This window comes from Salvia hispanica, chromosome 1 (genome assembly GCF_029641045.1).
Source record: "Salvia hispanica isolate PSC_SH4W2 chromosome 1, Shi_PSC_v1, whole genome shotgun sequence".
Classification (NCBI taxonomy): domain Eukaryota; kingdom Viridiplantae; phylum Streptophyta; class Magnoliopsida; order Lamiales; family Lamiaceae; genus Salvia; species Salvia hispanica.
In genome coordinates, this window is record NC_142692.1 from 65537496 (window position 1) to 65559058 (window position 21563).

Below are 21563 nucleotides of genomic sequence, written 5' to 3' on the forward strand. Positions count from 1 at the left end.
TATATAAAAAGGAGCAAAATTATACATAGATAAAATTTAAGAGTTTTAAGAGGGGCAAATAGTGAGAAATTACAACAAATTAATTTTATAATATATATTTTATATATATATGGTGAAATTTGAGGCGGGGCATTTGCCCATGCTAGCTATCTGTGCATCCGTCCCTGCCATGTCTTATAGTTATATAAAATATAAGACCTTTTATTTTTTATTCAGATTCTTCTTATGCAGATTCTTCGTAAACAGATAATTTTATATAGTATCTACATTTAATTCCATAATAAATTAAATATGTTCCAGCCTAAACTTTACTTTTTAATAGATACCTTAAATGGGAATCATACATAATTAATTAGTTATATTGAAGTCCGAAAATACCCTCAACCAATATTTCACTCTTTGAAAATTGAATTGAGTCAATAATACAGTACTCCCTCCGTCCTGGTTAAGATGACACATTGCTTAGCCGGCACGAGATTTTAGGAGTTATTGGTTAAAGTGTTTAATTGGAGAAAGAGGAGGTGGGTGTAGGTATTAAAGTAGAGAGATGAAGAAAGATGAATATTTTAATAGGAGTGAGAAAAAGTGGTTAAGTGTATTAATTGGAGAGAGAAAGTTACCAAAAAAGGAAATGTGTCATCTTAGTTGGAACAAATTAAAAAGGAAAACGTGTCGTCTTAAGTGGAAGGGGAGAGTACTTATTAGAATAGCCCATGAGGTGTCTCTCTCCTTAATTAGTGTATTTATTCAACTTTAAACATCATCAGAAAACGTTACTATCTTAAACACTTTCAACAGTATATTTATTTCAGTAGTACTACTATTTCTAAACATATTGATGAATGAATTGATGACCGTATAGACAAGTTGTATCCACGACACGGTTGCCGGTTGGCTTCTCTAACCTAATGCACATGGTTGACTTTCCTGTGTAAAGGCGTAAAGAACCTAAACATTGAATAGAAAAAGATAGGAATCAAGAAAGGAATTTTATTTCTTAACTGTTCCATAACTTCCTAACAAACTTCTAACTACGTCCTTAACCTGTGAATATTCGTCAACCACGTGTTGCGGATATGCATAGGCTCGAGGACAATCGATCTCTATGTGTTTTGTTCTTTCATGAAACATTGTATTAACTAGAGTATTTATATGTATATTGGGTTACAAACTCATCTCATATCGAATGAGGGAGGGAAGTTGTAAGCTCTAATTAAGTGATGTCCAACTCCAAATTTGAGGCATTTTGGGAGTAACCCGAAAACAAATCCATGCGGGCGAGCCTGGTCAAAAGTGGAGCAGGCTTGGCCCAAAGTGGACAATATCATACTAATGTGCAGTCAACGATCCTAACACTATATATCTTGACCGAAAATATAAAACAGTTGACTCATCAGTATGTGTTAATTTGTGCTGCACTATAAGTCAGGTCGGCAGAGGTCTAATCTAACCCGATTAATAAAAAAACTTATGTGAAGGAAATAACTAAGAAATATATGTCGTTACCGGTGTAAAATTCGGGCATGTGAACTTTTGCCGGTTGCTGCAACCTACAACTGGTAACCGGTGCTCGGCCCAAATTTAGAGGGGACATAGTGGTCATTCTTCTTTTACCTGAGTTTTGGAGGGAAGTTGATCGCAAACAGTTTATAAAATAATGTGGTCAAGCATCGAAAATTTGTGGTTTTTAAATATGATTAGGGAGGGTAGTATTATTAGAGTTAAGACCAAAAGTCCTTGCCTGAGATAGCTAGCTGTAGCAATCCGGCTACCAATTAACTACCTAATTATCGTTTTAGCTACCAAAATAAAATTACGTGTTGTTAATGGTAATAAGAGTATATATATATATTTGGCTAGAGTTGTGACACGGTAAGATTGTAGACGAGGTCTAGAAATGTAACTAGATTAGTTTTCCAAAGCTCATAATAGGCTCATTAATGCAATTACTCAACAACAGCATGCATGCCAATTAACTTCACGTTATAAAGTTTGTCTTTCTATTTTGATGTTAAAAAATTAGCTAAAATATTTGGCAATAGTGTTCTATTTGAGTGTTCTCTGAAATAATTAGATGTGGTAAATTAACTGATTATTGTAGAGACCACAAAAGCTAGGCCAACGGATTTTATTTTTTAAAGGCTGTGTGTGAACCATTGAAATGAATAGATTTTGATGATTGTACAATTTCATTTAAATTTCACTGTATGCAATTCGATAGTGTACATATATCAGTTGACAATTTCTACACAACTTTTATGTGTTCCGTAGTAAGTGATGTAAAAATAATTAATAACAGTTAAACGATTTAATTGTCATAATTAAAGAACACGTACGACTTATAATTATCTATATTAACTAAAATTAAAACAATAAAATGATACTCTTTCCCCACTTATAAAATACGGTTCTCTTTTATTTAAACAATAAGGTGTCCAGTATGTATAAATTCATCTAAGAGCACTGCGGATGTCCCGGCAGATGTCCCGGCGGACTTCCCAAAAACACCTCCTGCCACGTCATAAGTACCTCTCACTGCACTGCCACGTCATAAGGACATCCCACTGCACAATGGCGGACATCCACAATAATAAAAATTCACAAATTCACAAATATGCAATTTACGGAATTAAAATTTCGACACGAATACGGGGAAAATGCAACAATTTTATTTTTTAAAAAAGCATACATATTTAAATTTTAAAAAATATATAGTTCACCGAAAAAAAACGATCCCAAACCAAAATAACGATTTAAACAAAGTTATATGTTATCCCGACGGTATGATATGTTTTTGTTTTAGGCCTTCATTTTCGACGATAATACATGCGTTGGAGTTTTTTAAAAAATCGTATATATAGAGTTTGCAACAAGCCGTTAATATAGAGTTTCAACGAGCCGTTATAGAGTTTGCAATGAGCCGTATGTATAGAGTTTTTTTTTTAATTTAAAATCGGGACGTCCGTCATGGCACCACAATGGCGGACGTCGTCGGAAAACTGCGGATCTGCGGTGTCTGCAAGCGACGTCCGCGTCCGCCTCTACACGCCCAACGGCGGACGTCCCGCGCGGACATCCGGCATGCCGGTCCGACGTCCATCTGGACATCCGCCATTGTTGATGCTCTAAATATTGCTAACTCAACCCTAAATTGCTAACTAAAACTAAATGATAAACATTAGATCATGAAATCAAGACACAAGATCATCTCAATACAATGCACATAAAATATCAATTAGTGGTATTTATGTCAATTAACCAAAAGGTAGTTATAACTAACTTTCAAAAAATATCCAAAAAACTTTAAATGATTATAATTATCTCAATTTAAATTATTTTTTTACACAAATTATATCAAATTAAAGATATTTTTATAAGGATTCTAACGAGATCTCACTTGCATATGTTTGCATATGTTTCGAAGTCAAATTTTTTTAAAAAATCTTGAATTTTCGTATTTTTTGGGCAACCGTTCAATGTCAATATAACTATCATAAATATAATATGTCAATATAATACATATAAAATGTCAATATTAAATTTTGTTGACATATTCAATGAATGTATTGATATGTTTAATACACTATATTAACATTTTGATCGAAAACCCTAATTTTGGTAGTTTTCCTATCTTTTTCAATTTAAATAATAATAAAACAAAATTATACGTAACAATTTGTAGACCACTATATTTCTACTAATCTTATGGTTTTAAATTAGTTGTAATTAGCAATTAAAAGTTGAGTTAGAAATTAATCACACTCTTATTGATCACACTCTTCTACCTTTATGCTAAAAGAAGAAGAATTAGATTCAAAAGAAGTACTACAAAAATATATCAATTCAATAGAGACATGCACTAAAACGTAGGAGTATTATATTGTTAACTCAATATTTAATTGATAGCTACAATTAAATAATAGCCCTTAGATATTCAAATCAAGGGTCAAGATCATCAGCTCCGGAATGTCAATACGATAAAAAAAAACGTAAACAAGGGTATTAAGGTAGAAGAGTGTGATCTGGATCTTTAAAAAGTATCTAAGGGCTATTATTTAATTGTAGTTAGCAATTTAAGGGTAAGTTTGTACAAACTCCAAACTATGATCTGGACCTTTAAAAAATATCAACAGATGGCAAAATAGTAGCAATAGAAAATGTCAACACAGTGTCAACACAATATCAACACAGCATCAACCGTTGATACTGTGTTGACATTTTCTGTTGCTACTATTTTGTCATCTGTTGACATTTTTTAAAAATTCAGATTATAGTTTAGAATTTGTACAGTATTAAGAGTTTGCATTTGATCACATCCTCATGTTAATATATATAGATAAATGTGAAATTTCTTAGAATTATTTGTTGGATCGTGTGTGACACACGCACTCTCTTAGCTAGGTATGTGAAAAGTGTAATTGCCATTCCGATTTGATAATGAAGCAAAAATGTATTCTAGTTTTCATTGTGTGAAATGCATGGACTTTAGTAGTTTGAAAACACATATCTCATGCTAATCTACAGTCAATATATCTACATTACTCATATTTCATTTTTCCACTTCAACTACTGCAATCTCTGATCTTGTTTCTTAAATAATTTTTAACTTGGCTATTGTTGACGATGATATCCATTTTCATCATCAATATCCTCATCGTTTGTTTCACGGCCGATGCCAAAGTGTTGATGGTTTTGATGGAGGACGACCCTCTCGTCACCATGTCACCAAGGTTCATCTTTAACTCATCTTCTTATTCTCTATGTTTAGGCATTGCTAATAATCTATGTTTCTTTCCTTGAAAGCGACGTCGACGCTGGAATTTACAAGGAGAAAATGATGCAGCAGCACGACATTTTCCTCGAATCCCTGCTCGAGCGAGGCTCCTACATCAAGCTCTATAGTTATACTCATTTGTTGAATGGCTTTGCCATTCATGCAAAAAATGAGGAGGTATATGCACACACAAATATAATACTAGTATGTTTGATTAATTTTTTATGTTTAATTTTAATAATTACTACATCCGTCCCGCATAATTCGGATCACTTTGACCGGGCACGGGTTTTAAAAATTGTAATGAAAAGTGGGTTGAAAAAGTTAGTGGAATGTGGGTCCTATCTTTATATATTAGTTTTATAATAAAATGTGAGTAGGAATGAGTTAGTGGAATATGGGGTCCACTACCAAAAATGGTAAAAGTGAAATGGGACAAATTATGTGGGACGGACCGAAATGAAAAACTGAGACGAATTATCCGGGACGGAGGGAGTAAATAACTTGGCTTAGGGTCGTATTATAACAATAACTAATTTTCAATACATAACGCATAACTTTTCTATTTTGTATATTAAAATTATCAACACAAAGACATATCTTTATCAACTGTCTTGTACTTCCTCCGTCCCAAGTTACTTGAGTCGTATTCCTTTTTGAATTGTCTCAAGTTACTTGAGTCATTTCTCTTTTTAGCTAAAAACAAAACATCTTATTCTTTGTTTTACTTTACTTTCTCTTCTTTCTCTTACAAAGTTCATGTTTATTTTTCATCACAAACTGGTTGCATGTTCAACTCTCTCATGCAACATTTTGGTGTATCTGATCTGATGCATCTTACATACAGGTTGTTCATCTGCTTGGAAGTGCAAAAAGAGTTAGATACATCCATGAAGATATGAAAATGCAGAAGCTAACAACATACACACCACAACTGTTGGAGATCAACAGCGGCGCTTGGCCAGCCTTAGGTGGATACGCGGGCGCCGGGAAAGGGGTGGTGATAGGCCTAATAGACACCGGAATCAACCCCTCACATCCAAGCTTCACCACCGGAACTTCGTCAACACCTCCCAAATTCAGCAGGTTCAAGGGAAAATGTGTCACCGGCCGCCAGTTTCCAGCCTCATCATGCAATGCCAAGATAGTTGCTGCACAATATTTTGCAAGAGCAGCCATTGCAGCCGGAGAATTCAATGCCACGCGCGACGTTGCTTCCCCCTTCGACCCAGATGGCCACGGAAGGCAAGTCAGTAATATGCTTCACTATTACTAGTACACAACAAAAGTAATTAAATTAAATTATGTGAATGTAATTACAGCCATACAGCATCCACAGCAGCAGGAATTCACAATATTCCTGTGAAAGTGAACAACTTCAACTATGGCTTTGCTAGTGGCATGGCACCAGGTGCTAGGTAAGTAAGCATGGCTTGGTTTGATTCAAATAATATTAAGATTTATGCTATGATTGTATATATATGCTTCAGCATTGCAGTGTATAAAGCTATGTTTCCTTTCGGGGGCTACATGTCGGACGTTGTGGCGGCTGTTGATCAGGTGATGCGATCAGGATATACTGCCTCAGTCTAAAAAAAATAGTTTTAGTAGTGAATAACACAGTTTTTAATGCAAATTTGATAAAGTAAAAAAGATATGAAGAGGAAAATGTGGTTGAAGTGTTGTTAGAGGAAAATGTAACCCACGAGAGAGAGGGAGAGAAAAAATATTACTATAAATACATATAGAAACTAATTTTGGTGGACAACCAAAATAAATAAAAAAATATAACTATTTTTTTGTGGACGAAGATAATATTGAATTAACTAAATTAGTTAAGAGGAATGAATGAAATGTGTTTTGTGAAGCTAGGCAGTGGAAGATGGAGTGGATATACTAAGTCTTTCAATAGGGCCAACCGGTGTTCCCTCGGGCGCCTCGGCCTTCCTCAACATGTTAGAACTCGAGCTTCTCTTTGCAACCAAAGCCGGTGTCCTCGTTGTCCAAGCAGTCGGAAATGGCGGCCCTTCCTCCAGCTCCATCCTCTCATTTAGCCCGTGGATCACCAGCGTCGCTGCCTCCATCACTGATCGCAAGTATAACAGCTCTCTCTACCTCGGTAACGGCCGTCGTTACACAGGAATCGGACTAGCACGTAATTCTCTTCTTCTCTCCTACTTTATTATAAGAAAATACAGGATTCCCTTAGTAAAAACAGAGTATTTATGAATTGTTGTGGGTGCAGCGCCAACTATGGGTAGTGTGCATTTCCAGATTGCAGCGGCCGCGGACGTTTGCAGAAGGAACATCACAGCAGGGCTGGTGGAAAGCTGCCAAAGCCAGGATGCCTTCATTCGCTCGTTGGCTCGCGGCAAACTCATTATTTGCACCTACACATTCGACTTCGACACTGAGGCAGCAACCATTTCCAGAGTTGCAGCTACTGTAGAAACTATAGGGGCTGCTGGCTTCATTCTCACCATGGATCCCGACATCGGTGCTGATCAGATCAAGGGCGCCACCGTCACCCTCCGCATCCCAGGAATTATTCTATACAACATGAGATCTTCTTCGGTATGTTTACATACCCTTCATCATGTTTCATCTTTTTAAGAATAAGGTTAGCCAAGGCCTAATAAGTTGATGTTATGGTGCAGGCTCTGTGGGAGTATTACAACGCGAATACGGTGAGGAGCACTAGCGGGATGGCTGTGATATTCGGAGCGACTGCGAGGATTTTGGATGGAAGAAAGGCAAGCTATGGTGGGAAGAGAGCAGTGGTGGCATCGTATTCATCTCGGGGTCCAGACCTCAACAATGCTCGTTTGGAGACGGTCGATGTTCTGAAGCCGAACATCATGGCTCCGGGTTCTTCCATATGGGCTGCTTGGACTCCTTCTAGTGTAGGAGATGAATACATCAAAGGTAACAAATTATCATCTCTAGACTGCATATTAGTTTAATATTGTCCGCTTTGAAATAAGTTCGCATGGATTTTGTTTTTGGACCACTCTCATAAGACGTCCAAATAATTGAACATGGAAAACACTTATACACTACTAGTACTATATGTAGCGAGTTGTTAAATTGAGAACTATCATAAAATAGAACTTGCTAACTTGTAAGTTGGCAGCACAAAATAAATCACTTAGCAACACAAAACATATCAATTGGAGCAATTGATATGTTTTGTGCTATCATTTTTATTTCTTCACTAACAATGCTTCAAATTGTCGCGCAGGTCAATCTTTCGCTATGCTATCGGGAACAAGCATGGCGACACCGCACGTGGCGGGCATCGCGGCCCTGATAAAGCACAAGCACCGCACGTGGAGCCCGGCTGCCATCACTTCAGCAATGATGACAACGGCCAACGCCACCGACCGCACCGGCAGCCCCATCCTAGCCCAGTGCACGAGCAGGCTAAACCCGGCAACCCCCTTCGACCTCGGGGCAGGGCTAATCAACCCGTCCCGCGCCATCGACCCGGGGCTGATCTTCGACGCCTCGTTCAGGCACTACGTGGAGTTCCTGTGCGCGGTCCCGGGAGTGGACGACATGTCCATAAAGCGGGCGGTGGGGGTCGGGTGCCCGCCCCCGGACGAGAGGATGGAGTGGTGCTCGGACCTGAACACGGCGAGCGTGACGGTGTCGAACCTGGTGGGGACGAGGAAGGTGACGAGGAGAGTGACGAACGTGGGAGGCGCGGAGGAGAGGTATCGGGTGGTGGTGCGGCCGCCTTTGGGGGTTAAGGTTAGCGTTGCGCCGAGTGAGTTTACGATAGGCGTGAACGCGTCGAGGTATATTATAATGATGATGGAGGCGAGGCAGAGGAGGAATGGATACACCTTTGGGGAGATGGTGTTGGAAGGGAGTAGACATCATGTTGTTAGAGTTCCCATTTCTGTGTTTGTTAGCAGCCTCTTGCAGGCTTAATTCTCCCCTCCGTTTCTGCTTTTTAATACTACTACAAAGTGTCTATTATCTTTGCATCATGTCTAGAGTGGTAAATAATATTACATCCACTTGAAATTCATAAGAATTTATCCTAAAATTAACTGTTGATAGGATGAATAACTCGTGAGCCTTATATAATAGCTAGTTTCAATACTCTCTTTACGTGATATTGTTATGTCTTTTTCTTTCATGTGTAATCACAATCCCTTAAACCCTTTAAGGTGGACCTTGAAGGAAATAAAAGTTTTTTAAATCGATTGGACCATCTCTCTATCAAAATAGCCCAAATTTAGAACTTTATATTTTTTTTTTGCATGAAAAATAGTCTCATTTTATCATGTTAGAATGTCCATAAAAAAATAATATTATTTCTAAAAATTGAAAGTTTATTTCTCATACATCTACTTTTTCTCATTTCTCTCATACTTTATTCACTTTTCTCCATAGATGGATCTCTTATTTTATCTACTTTTTTTTATTCTCTCTTATTTTACCAATTTCTCATTAACACTCGTGTCATCCATAAATATGATTATTTTTTTAGACGGAGGGAGTATATTGCAGGTTCAGTCAATCAGATCTCATTCTAATATTATGACAGAAATTCATGGGGCTTTATCATAAAACCAATTGGAGTCAAAGATGTTTTAGAGAAAATTTTCAGCGTATTTCCACTAAGAGAAGCACACCGCAGTTATTACAATATAAATAAAGTGTTGCTTTATTCTAAACGTTGAATGGAGGTATTGGTCAAAAAAATTACTACCAAACTTGAGCTAAAATCAACTTCGGCAAGGACGACACTTAAGCTCGAGGCCTTAGATTTTGCTGACTCGGCTCAATTAGGTAATTTTATATATCCATCAAATAAATAGGTGACAGCATTATATTAGTATTTAATTGTCAGGTCATCTTGTTGACTGAGTATTATCATGAAATAAATAAATGTTTTTATTTAAATTTACCTCCCAAGAGAGTTTTTGGCGTTCTTGTTTAAGGTTGATTGTTTTCAATGTAAATATAAAGAACTTGTTGAATATGCATGCTACAAGTGTAAATTAATTAAATATGTGATCTTAAAGCAGGCCCGTACAACTATTGATCCATGGAATTATTGAACAAAACAAAGAAAATGGTTGAGCTAAGTTTGATTGTGCCTGCAATATTCAATCGGCCAGAAATATTAATTGACTCAATGTATTAAGTGAACAAAACAGACAAGTATTGATGATTTATATTAGTAATTTTTGTTAATTCAGATTAAAGTGTACTATGATGACCTCAAACTTTAGGCTAAATTTTAAGAATAACTCTTAAATCTGCAGTACTCAACTTGTTAGCTGGAAGATCTCCTTCACCTCGGTGTAAGCAACACACGACTCGAGATGAGTCTTTCCTAACGTCGTTTCTGCAACGCTGCAAGCAATTTTGATACGAAGCTCCCCCGTTTCTTTGTCTAAAAAGTGTGGAGAAAAATTAAGTATTGGCATTGTATATTGAAGAACCTAATTTATGGTGAAAAGTAAAGACCAAATTTGACCTGAAAACTGTGTATAAGAGCTTTCACATTGCTCTTATGATTCTTTTTCTTCTTATCTTTGGTGGTTTTGGGGCCCCTCATACATCCCAGAAATCTTGTTACTACAAAGCTCCATTTGTTGGAACACGTTGGAGTACTCAAATTGTTTTGCTTTCTTCCTCCATCAGCACCCAAAGCCTAGAATTTTACAAAAACTCTTTTAACCCATTTTTTTTTTATTGATATATGCATTATGTATGTTTTGGAATTTGATAGAGTCCAATTCTCATTGCCCCTTTGATTATTTGGAGTTCGATAGAGTTGGTGCAAAAATCTGAATTCTAAGGTATCGTTGGAAAGTTCTCGACAATGGTATGGGCGCAGGATTCCAAATTCGAGCAAAAGAAGAAAAGGCTTCATGACATAAACTCTAGGTAATTTTCCACTTCATGTGATTAAATCAAAATTTATAGGTATGATTAAAAAGATATGATCGAGAGCTTTCTAACGTTACCTTCAGATCATGCATCGGACTCCATAAAATCAAGTGTTGATAGCTAGAGAAAATAAATAGACTCATGCTGAATTCTAAAACTTACAAGTTACAAAACTTATGTATGATCTAAATGGAAAATGGATTGACCTGTTTTTGTTTGATGTGAGATGGTGGAGGTGATTGAGGTGCAGTTACAGTTGCAGGAGACCGGAGATGCTTGGCGTAGTCAAGAAGCTCAGCTCTTCTGTTGTTTCCTCTAACTCTGGCAGTGCCATCAACATTCCTACGCCGGCTGCCTCGCTTCTGCCTCACCCTCCTCTCTGCATAAACCACCACTACAACATCCCTGTTTCTGCACCACTTGCTCGTCGTCTACGCAAACATTCAGATTTTCCATCAATCATCAACACATAATAAATTAATGGAAGAAGAGAAAGAGAAAATAACCATGTTGCACAGTGGGGTTGTTCTGCTACTATGAAGAGATTAGAGGTTTTTCTTTAATAGTATAATCAAGGAAATGAGACAAAGGGAGGGTCCTCATTGGATGGATCGAAATGTTACAAGTCTAACTCAACATACGTTAGAATGCCCAATCAAGAAATTCATTTTTTCACTAGTTTAATATAGTATGAAAAAGATGTGGATTTCCAAATGAAGAAGATTACAAAAAGGAGTGCAGGCTAGCCGTTCACTTCATCAGCATTGACTAACTTCACACGAATCTCAATAACTTATTTTTTGCCATTTTCAGCAGATGACAGAAAATCTCAATGGAGTATAATTTTAATTATTCATTTACTACTAGTATTATTTTTGTCTATAGTTGGACCCGTTTATTTTACTACTAGGACGTTTTTCTCAAATCCCATTCAGTTGTCATTTGTCATGTTTTAGTTATGTTCTTTTTTTTGGGCCATCCTAAAATAATTGAATCGTTTCTTTTGAAAAAATCTATACTCTCTTACTTTATTTCATTTCCTAATTTATTCTTTGTCTAGTTAACCTCTAAACACCCATTTCTTGCTAAAAGACTGCTCCTCTGCACTCATTGTAAATCAACTTTAAACTAAACAAGATATGAACATGAGTAGTGAAAAAGATACACATTGGGTTTCAAAACCAAACATAATCCATCATCAAAAGTCAAGTATCCATAAACCATTTCAATGTACTGGACGCAGAACTAAGTAGTAACCTAATTTACCAACCAAAAAACACCAAGTTTTATAGACAAGTGTTATTTCCAAGAAGAACCCTGTTCATCTTCTCTCCAATTTCGGGATAACTCAGTCCCTCCTCTTCTTCTTCTTTTCTTCTTTCTCAGATGCATTCTTCAACTGCAACAAATCATCGAAGTTCACAATAAGCCAATGAAAAATAAAGAAGAGAAAGATTAGATAGACAACTCTCATAATTTTCAACACTTACCATAATGATAAGAACTCGTACAAAGACACCAACAAAATCAGTAAACAAGGTAAGAGAATGATTCACATAGTCCAGGTCTCCCAAGTGTGCTTTCTCAATTATATCCTGGGTATCAACTACGATGTAGCCCACAAACACCAACAGTCCAAAATACAACTGTGACACACAAGTAGCATGAAAGGAATTAGATTTAGACTCTCAAAAGATTATAAGCATGCATTTCAGTATTTTAATCCAAGTGAACAACACAATTCAATACCTCAAATTTGAATAGGGCCATGGAACCACCGAAAATTGAGGATGCAACGTGCAACCAAAGTAGGATGGAGAGACCGGAAGAAAGCAGACCACCAAGGTACAAGTACTCTCTACGCCTAGCAACCATTGCAGCTCCAGAAAAACAACCAAAGGCCAGAGAACAACCAACAAAAGCACTAACCAAAATGCTGCAAATGAAAATTTGACTACTTCAGTATACTGGTCCAAGCCATTTACCACCTCAGAGAACAGGTAATAGTTAGCTTGTCAACATTCAGCATTGTGGAACTGGGAAAGTAGAGTCTACTTCCAGGTTTTTGGAATTAATATTTGCACTCTTATTCATAACTATGATGAACTATACCTATATTTCATATTGTTCTTAAATTACTTCCTTTTTCGTAAATTTGGTCACAGAACTTTGTAATTGTTCAACTTCTGTTTATGCCAAAATTAAGGTATGATTCCAGTAGTACCAAAATGACTTATACACATACAAGTGAAAGACTCAAATTGTACAGAAGGAACTTAATTTTAATTAAAAGGAAGTAAAGGGATTCATTATGCATGGATCCGATTAAAAAAATTGAAAGACAGGGAGCATATATGCATCTTTCCATTTGATTAAAACCATATACAAAGACTTGTGAGTTCACAAAAACCATTTGAGAAGAAAGGTTGGGATAAAATGATAGACATAACTGGTGCCATATTTGGAGGAAACTGAGGAGAAGAAAAGACATGATTCAGTCAGATATGATATTATGAAGCTTCAGGTGTCAACATTCACATTTTAATATCCATAGCAATCCATAACACAGATACCCAAAGAAAGTATGTCGGACAAAGTACTGCAGTAAAAAGACAATACACAAATATCTGATATATACAACGGATGAGATGATTTTAAACAATTAAAGTTTATTTCTGATGGACCAAATGAAATCAACAGTGGCATCCAATAAGAAAACAGTCTTAAGTATATCTCCAAACTCATATGCACGCTTATGGAACACATATAACTAATACCTTGGGTCAAATTCAATGGCCAGTTTAACCAGAGGACCAATCGAGGCTCCTTCAAGGAGCGCAACTGCCATGAGAAGGGATACTTTCTTTTTCTGCCAATCATCAAATAATATAAGGATCAGAACCAAAAACCTAAACCAAAAGTTTTGAGCAATATACAAAAGAAAAAAAAAGGAGCAACTGTAAGAGAAAAACCTCTTGGTGAAATGGAGTAGCTAGCAGCCAAAAGATGCAGCCCATGCATCCAAGAAGAGTGAGAATTCCACCCACGTTCCAAAGAATGTGGAGATAAACACCAACTGCCGATGCCAGCAATGCGCAACATAGAGAGAGATACACCTGAAATCAAGCAACCCCATAACAGTAAACCCCTCATTTTTTTTTAATTCAAATTAATATAGATGCTCAACAAACTTTAAAGCATAGCTAAGGCAATATCATTGTTGATGATCAGATACAGTGAATACTAATCCGCAAAAACTGCAAAAGAACTCGCATGAAAAGAAAAACACACATTCCTTGGCAACATAAACTGCTAAAACAGAGATTCAGAGGATGAAGCGACGTTCTAGAATTTACTTCGTCCACATATGAAACGGAACAACCGGAAACAGTCAAATAAGAATGCATTCGAATTAACGAAATTCAACGTTTATCTTCAACCACCGAAACTATGAAAAATGTATTGACAGCTCGTCGATCACTAAATCATCCGGAACTAACTGCAACTATTCTAGGACAATGATCAAAACCAATTCTGAACAATACTAAAAACCCCTCATGAGCCTAATTTGGGGAAAGGGAAATTAAATCGAAATAAATTCAATTAGGTTTTTGCCTGAATCGCAGCACGTCAAAATGTACACATACCAAAACACCATAATCATCGGCGCGAAAGCTGACAACATAATGATTTAAACAACAAAGAAATTAATCAATTGAAAAAACAGAGAATCGGCGAGGAAATAAACACCTGTTTAAGATGTGTTTGAACAACGGGAGAAATCTGGCGGAAATTCTTGAGCGAATCATAACTCCATCTGTTACGAGAGGAGGATTGCGAATCGACGAAGGAAGAAAACGAATCCATTGATTTAGCTTATCTTCGTCTTGAGAGAGTCGTTGCTTTTTGATCTGATGAAATAAATTGAATTAAAGATGCAGACATCGGTATATATATTCGTAGAGAATTGATATATTCGTAGAGAATTCATATGCTGCGGACTTAGATTTTATTTTTAGTCTTATTTTATTAGATTTTTATATTCTTTTCTTATTTGAATCGTAAAAAACTTTTAATTTTTAAATACTGCTATAAATTATTTTATATTTTTACATACTTTACGCAGGCGGTTTGCATATCAGGTTGAATATCATATCAATCTCATTCGACGAGTGACAATATGATACGTGCATATCAATATAAAGATCCATATATCTTTATTAATTAGTTATTTTAATTTATTATATCTTCAGGATATCTATTTTCTTACTCATTCAATTACTAGAATTATAAATATGTGACATTGTTATTTCTTTCTAATCAAATAATAAATATCAATTTTTTGCTTTTCTATTTTATCGTTTATTTTCTTTGCAAACTCTAGTTTCTAGATTATTGACGAGATTCGATTTCCTCATGACTTTCTCCTATTTTCTTCACTTGATAAGAGTCCTTTCCTTATCACAATACATGTTATTTCTTTCATTTATATTTTTTATTTAATATTCAATTTTATCAACATTTCAACTTTTAGATAAAATGTGGAGTATTCTAGATTTCTAAGTTAGTTGTCAACAATTATAGATGAGTTATATTTGAATTTGGGGAATAGCAGTACATTAAGAGCATTCACAATGGTCCATTGCGGCAATTTAGACTAGCCGATTGGCGAGCTCTAGCCGATTCGCGGGGGCTAGCTGATCCACTGGCCGATGCGCTAGCCGTCATAGTAGGCTCAATTTCGGCTAGCTGGTTGCATTTTTTTAATGTTTTTTTTCATGGATTTTTTTTATTTATTGCATTATTTTAATGTATTTTTTATGTAATTTTTTATGCATTTTTTATTATATTTTTAATGTATTTTTTTATAAATTAGTGATGAGTAGAGTGAGGAGGGGCTCGTGTTTGGATTCCCGTTTTCTTTAATTATGTATTTTTTTTAATTAATGTATTTTTTAAAAAAAATGAAATTAATGAATTTTCTCGTATATGTGTCGTAAATTTAATTTCGTATTTTGTGTTGAATTCCGTAAATTTAGTTGTTTTTTTAATTTTGTTTATTGTGGTTGTTTGTCCTGATGATGTGGCAGGAGGAATTTTAGGCTGATAATATGGCAGGAGTAGTTTGTGGCTAGCCTAAACCCATCATAGATGCTCTAATATTCCTACTAGAATGTATTTATAACATATCTTCGCACAACGCACAATTACCAATCACAGCAGGCCATATCATCAACTGTACGGTTCATGTCATGATCTATTCAACGATAAATTTGATATTAATAATTCAAAATAACAAAATGAGGATCAGTTATGTCGCTATCTAGCATACATTAGAAATGTGACACTTGCCACACTTTGAAAAATTTCTACTACGTGATACGCCCACTCTCATTTAAGCGAATCAAATGTTGGGTCATTCCCTATATAATTCATGTTTATTATCGTATTTTAAATTCACAGAGTGAAAGAAAGGAAATGGAGCTCAGATTTAGAAAGGAAATGAAAATGAGAATCCAGCAGAAAAATGAATTATCATTACCTCTTTTGGTGTGGCTATATACATGCAAATTTCTACCAAACAAACATTTAAAATTGCCTTGATACGACAGACATAGAAGGAAGAAAGAAAAGACAACAGAGGTATAAGCTCTACACTAAATGTAACTACTAACGACCTATTTTGTATTGTAAATGGATTATAAGTGTATCTGTTAACGGTTGTGTAGATACTCCTATTCCACGACAGCTTCGGCCTGTGCTTGCCTTTGCAGCCGGTGGCTTCTGAGAGCCTTACGGCAAGGAGCAAAAAAGTCATGTGCAAGAGCTTCATCTGCAGTGATCCTCTGTCGTGGATTCACCATTAAACACTTATCTACGAGATCAAATAGTGAACTTGGCATGGCATCAAAGAAATCTTGTCGTCGTGCATTTTGTGCACACCAATCCTGAAGAGTTATTGGTGCCATGTATCTTACATCGAGCAGGTCCTGTTACAGAAAGAATCTTACAAGTCTTGAGCAAAATGGGAGTATGACTAAGACTTTGTATTATTTGTACCATTGGAAATAATGATTCTTGGTTGTGCAGCTTTGCGATTTCCCAGAGAGCTTCACTCCCCCTTAACTTTGCTATCTCTTTTATGTTCCTGTTCATGCCACTGTTAGAATGAAAGTCCAAATGAATTAAGTTTAAGTTGCTAGTGTCCGTAATTCTTACTGCTCGGCATCGCCAGTGAAAGGTGTTCTGCCAATCATCAGGTACAGCAAGGTCACTCCAGCTGACCAAATATCAGACTTAGGACCTTGATGTAGAGATCTGAATAATACCTGGAAAGCATGATGGCCATTTAGCTTATAATGGAAAGCAAAGTTTCATTCCTTGAAATTTTAATGATGTATTTATCTGAGACAAATTTCTCTGATTTATGATTACTGAATGCACTTGCATTTTATTTTAGCAAACTGTTTTGAAGTAAAAAAAGTAGGTTCCATTTTACCACAAATCGGGAAGAAATGAGTAAAATAATAAAGAAAAACGTTCAAACAACTTACTTCTGGAGCCTTAAAGCCTTTAGTTCCTGCACAAGGACCCTCTCTGGCAGGCTTCCCATCTCCTATAAACAAAGTATTAAACAATTATTATCAGTTAAAACCCGTGTACATAAAAGCTCTGATATTTCAATTAATGAATTCAGCTAACAAGTAAGGATTACTGAATCCCAGCCCGGCAGCCCCGCAGATGATTAGTAAATCCCAGCTCAGATATTTCAATTAATGAAATCAGCCAACAAATCACACATGATTAACAAAAGGAGCAGAGAACCTTTGGTTTTAAGTAATCCAGCCCCACAAACGGTCTTTCCATTGGCATACAGTGGCATTGGAGTGACATGCAAAAGTTTGTTACATGCATCCCCACTAGGTGCAGCAACTCTTTTTCTCTTTGATTTGGGAGCATCGACAGATCCATGATTTCCACCCTGCACCTGCATGGCGTCCTGCGCCAGGCTTAACAGCTCCTTTCTACCTTTGCATGGTAATGGTTCTCTAAACCTTTCTGCAGACGCTGTTATAGTGCTTGTTGCATCTTTTGCAGAAGTTATCCCAGAACCATCAGCACCCTGACTTTTCATGATATTCCTGCTGCTAGCTTCAGCGATAACCTTTCTTTTCAAGTTCCCAGGAGGTAGAAGGGATTTACAGGCTTTTCCAGCATTTTTGTTTACTGTGTTTACGTATGTCACATCCATTAACTTACTGACTGTTCCATACTTTTTGCGCATATCCTGTTGATCATACAATAAAAAATTTTACTAAAACATGATAAATCAGATTCGGTTCTTCAAATTGTGAGGGAAGATGAACACATGACATTAGAAGTTGGAGATAGAGGGGAAAAATCTTCAGGAGCAATGTCTTACCAATGCAAGATTGAAATCAATCAGGTAACCCTTGCTGACCTTGCAAGAGTAAAGAAAGTTTCCAGGTTTAACATCTCTGTGAACAATTCCCTGTAAGCACAAGAGTGGTCAAATTTTATTTTCATTTTTTCCTTCCGAAAGAATTGAACTGCATGTATCTCCACTTATTTTCTGACCTGCCTATGTAGACCAGCAAGGGCTTTGAACAGACAATATGCATACCACTGTAGGTCAGCAACAGTCATTTGTCTTTTCAGGATCTGCAAGTTGAGATACTGTCACAAGAGAACAAGGTCTATTACAGACAAAGGATTAAAGTGATGATGAATACCTCAGGTCTATCATGCTGAACATGTTGGAGAACAAGACAATCAGCACTCTTACTCTTAAATGAACCTTCATACTTTATCACAAAGTTTTTTCCCCTGCCATTAAGCATAATAAACAAAGCATTAGCACTGCCAAAATAAATTTACAGAAGAACTGGGATGTGTTAAGAATTAAATATATTGCAACTATAGTTTACCCCAATCTCTCTAGCATTTTTATCTCATTGTTCACAGAATTTTTATTGGCGTTGACATGAGGACCTGGAAAACCATTAAAACAAAAGTTAAAGTAGCCATAATGCGCAAAATGAATAAGAGCAGTAAGTAGGCTCAGCAACATTAGAAACTACACACAATAAGATGCAGGATGCATGATTTAACAGAAAAAGTACATGACTAAATATCAAAATAATAGAGAAGGCTAAAACGAGATGGTAAGCTCCTACATTTGATGGCAAATATTACTCCATCAGCTTTCCTTCTTGCCCGGTAAACTGTGCCATAACCTCCTGCATAAAATAAGAGAAAAACTTAGATCTATAACACATGAAAAATGAGTCTCTAACAGTCAAAGGATACCTGAACCCTCTTCTTGTTCCACAATAAATGACTCAAATTCCGGAAAAGGTACTTGCTGAGCATTCTGCAAAGCATGTATACATCTCAATTCTTCTGTAGTACTATAAATTTATGGAAGCAAATATACATTCATACTAGTCAGCCCATAAAATCTTAGGTGAGAGCTTACGTTGGATGTGGAGGAAGGCTTATCCCTATTCTCAAATGATGCATCCCACTTCTCTTTTGCATTTACAATGTGGTCACAATCGACCTTTTTCGTTTGCTGTACAGAAACTGGGTTTTTATCTCTTTTACATTGTTCTTGACTTTTACCAGTAAGACGCTTGCGATTTGTGGGGGAGATAGGTTTTTTCCTATCAGGATCGAGGGCAGAGGAATGCTTGATGGAATGATTCACCATGTCTCCCTGGCTTTCTGTTCTTTGTCTGCTGGAAATGTGACCCTTATTATAGGATTTGGGCAGAGCCTGTTCAGGATAATCTTTGTCATACTTAGTTTTGCGGATTCTATCTAATTGCTGATGCTGCTTATGGCCTTTGCAACCACCAGAACCATGTAGAAAAACTTCCTTTATTTTTCCATCAATGGCTTCAGTCAATGAATCACACCCTTGAATAATAGCATCAGTTCTTTTGTGTGTAGCTGTCATCTGCTCATCTATTTCCGCCTTAGATGATGCAGAAATAGTTATGGAGTTTACAGGGTGTACTGAAACAGTGTCACCAATTCCACCCCCTTCTTCAAAATTAATACTACTCAATGAATGTGGTAGCTTCTTTGGAGAAGGGACAGAATTTAATAATTCTTCTGTCTGTATTTGGTGTTTATATGGACTACTACCAAGATCAAGAAAGTATGACTTAAAATTCATTCTATGTAAACAGTTATTCGAAATTTTGTCTGCAATATGTTCAGAAGCACCATCAACTTCAAAGTTGCATTCTAACTTTCTATGCACTATAGGTATAAACATGTCACTTTTAAGTTTCAAGCTGTCAGAAGATGAGAGTGAGGGCAGGCTTGATAATGTCTCAATTCCCTGAAAAACGGTGCAGTATAACGCCATTGAAAATCAGTGCAATGTTCCAGTAAGCCAATGCCAATTAGAGATCAAATCAATTAGGAGATGCATGCTGTAAATACTTAATTCAAGTGAAGCCCGGAAAATGTGAGATAACAATGAACAATAAGCTTCAAATGGATCTTTTAAGCAATGGGCAAACCAACAATTAAAGCAGACACACAATACTTTTGTATGGTAGGCCAGCACAAAGACACACAGCCTTAAACATGCTCGAGTGCAAGAGAGCACATCCTGAGCACTGAATTAATTTTAAGCAACACCAAGGCTCCCCCAAAATCTAAGTACATTTTGATGCAGAATATGAATACTTTCGATACTATCCTCAATATATTTGACTACTGAAATTATGATTCATTTCATCCATGGTACCTATGACCTATTATCCTAATAGTCAGAGAATATGTTTTAACTAAGAGTTACAGCAAATCACATATTGCATATCAGTAAAGCTTCAGCAGTTGCAAATGTAACCTTTACGCAACTTAAGCATTATCACAAGTGTCAGAACAAATACACAAATTAGCTCCCCAAACTTACTTGAGTGTCCACATTCTGAAATTTATTGGGGATTTTTATCGCCATCTGGTTTGAGCTCTTTTCATCTGTCATTTCATCAGATGAATTCAAAGTGAAACACAAAACATGAAAACAATGCAGCTCACAACTATTAAGAGATAGCGAGAGAGAGAGAGAGAGAATTTTTACCATCTAAATCCAGGTGAAACCTCTTCTTCTTCATAATCAGAAAATCCTCAAGCTCCAGTGCCTCAAACTTTCTTTTTCTACAATGCGTCCTCACTAAGGAATTTGATCTAACATTTGCCAACAAGCGCGGCACAAAGGTTGGCAAATCCAAGTATGTTGAAATCAAACCCGAATTAGATAGGAATTGGGCGAGAGCAGCAAGTCCGATTTGCGAGAAGGTGACGAGATCTTCATCATCGAGACTGATGGGGGAATTAGGGATTGAGCAGAGGAAGCGTATGAAATCTGGAGTAGAACGGAAAGCCAGCTCGGATGGATGGGCGGGGCGGCCCTGGGCGAGCAAAAGGCCGAGCAACTGCCAGGCGGCGGCGGCGGCGGCGGCGTCAGATTTGAGCGGGTGAGCTTCCATCAGTTGTCAGATCCGGGAAAGTCCAGACCAAAAATGATAGAGAGGAAAAGTGGTTTGTGATTGATGAGGATAAGAATGCGGCAAGTTAGGGATTTGGGTGTAGATTATGGAAGGATTTCAAACTTGGCCGTGGCTTTCCCGCCAGCCATTTCAGTGTATTTTCTGGAGATTTTTTATTTGACAAAATACTACTTATACTGTAAAAAAATAAATATAGGATTAGAGTAATTTTTTAATTAAATTTTTATTATAAATAAATGGTGAATTAATTATCGAAGTCTATCTCATAATCTTTTTTTACGATCAAAGAATTACTCGAAATTCACATTTAGAAATTTTGTCTT

At 36.5% G+C, this 21563-nt stretch overlaps 4 protein-coding genes across 4 annotated transcripts; 1 reads left to right on the top strand and 3 right to left on the bottom strand.

The window, feature by feature from the left end:
* Nucleotides 1-4570: 4570 nt before the first annotated feature.
* LOC125217718 (subtilisin-like protease SBT2.5) lies at nt 4571-8758 on the top strand. Its single transcript, XM_048119240.2, has 9 exons — nt 4571-4730; nt 4804-4951; nt 5622-6019; nt 6097-6192; nt 6265-6334; nt 6647-6929; nt 7020-7348; nt 7432-7699; nt 8016-8758. Exons 1-9 carry the CDS (start codon nt 4624-4626, stop codon nt 8708-8710), a joined length of 2394 nt encoding a protein of 797 aa, XP_047975197.1. The 5' UTR covers nt 4571-4623; the 3' UTR covers nt 8711-8758.
* Nucleotides 8759-9931: 1173 nt separating this feature from the next.
* LOC125224150 (uncharacterized) lies at nt 9932-11355 on the bottom strand. Its single transcript, XM_089062295.1, has 4 exons — nt 11329-11355; nt 10894-11118; nt 10272-10448; nt 9932-10187 (listed from the first exon to the last, which is right to left on the bottom strand). Exons 1-4 carry the CDS (start codon nt 11353-11355, stop codon nt 10128-10130), a joined length of 489 nt encoding a protein of 162 aa, XP_088918421.1. The 3' UTR covers nt 9932-10127.
* Nucleotides 11356-11860: 505 nt separating this feature from the next.
* On the bottom strand, nt 11861-14622 carry LOC125224149 (bax inhibitor 1-like). Its single transcript, XM_048127507.2, has 6 exons — nt 14438-14622; nt 13660-13803; nt 13465-13556; nt 12437-12623; nt 12178-12333; nt 11861-12086 (listed from the first exon to the last, which is right to left on the bottom strand). Exons 1-6 carry the CDS (start codon nt 14552-14554, stop codon nt 12036-12038), a joined length of 747 nt encoding a protein of 248 aa, XP_047983464.1. The 5' UTR covers nt 14555-14622; the 3' UTR covers nt 11861-12035.
* Nucleotides 14623-16190: 1568 nt separating this feature from the next.
* LOC125220015 (uncharacterized) lies at nt 16191-21333 on the bottom strand. Its single transcript, XM_048122123.2, has 14 exons — nt 20811-21333; nt 20643-20707; nt 19188-20060; nt 19019-19082; nt 18886-18948; nt 18637-18700; nt 18442-18535; nt 18287-18370; nt 18111-18200; nt 17513-17975; nt 17242-17303; nt 16907-17016; nt 16748-16835; nt 16191-16677 (listed from the first exon to the last, which is right to left on the bottom strand). The coding sequence occupies exons 1-14, from the start codon at nt 21217-21219 to the stop codon at nt 16423-16425; spliced, it is 2784 nt and encodes a 927-aa protein (XP_047978080.1). The 5' UTR covers nt 21220-21333; the 3' UTR covers nt 16191-16422.
* Between the last annotated feature and the right edge of the window lie 230 nt (nt 21334-21563).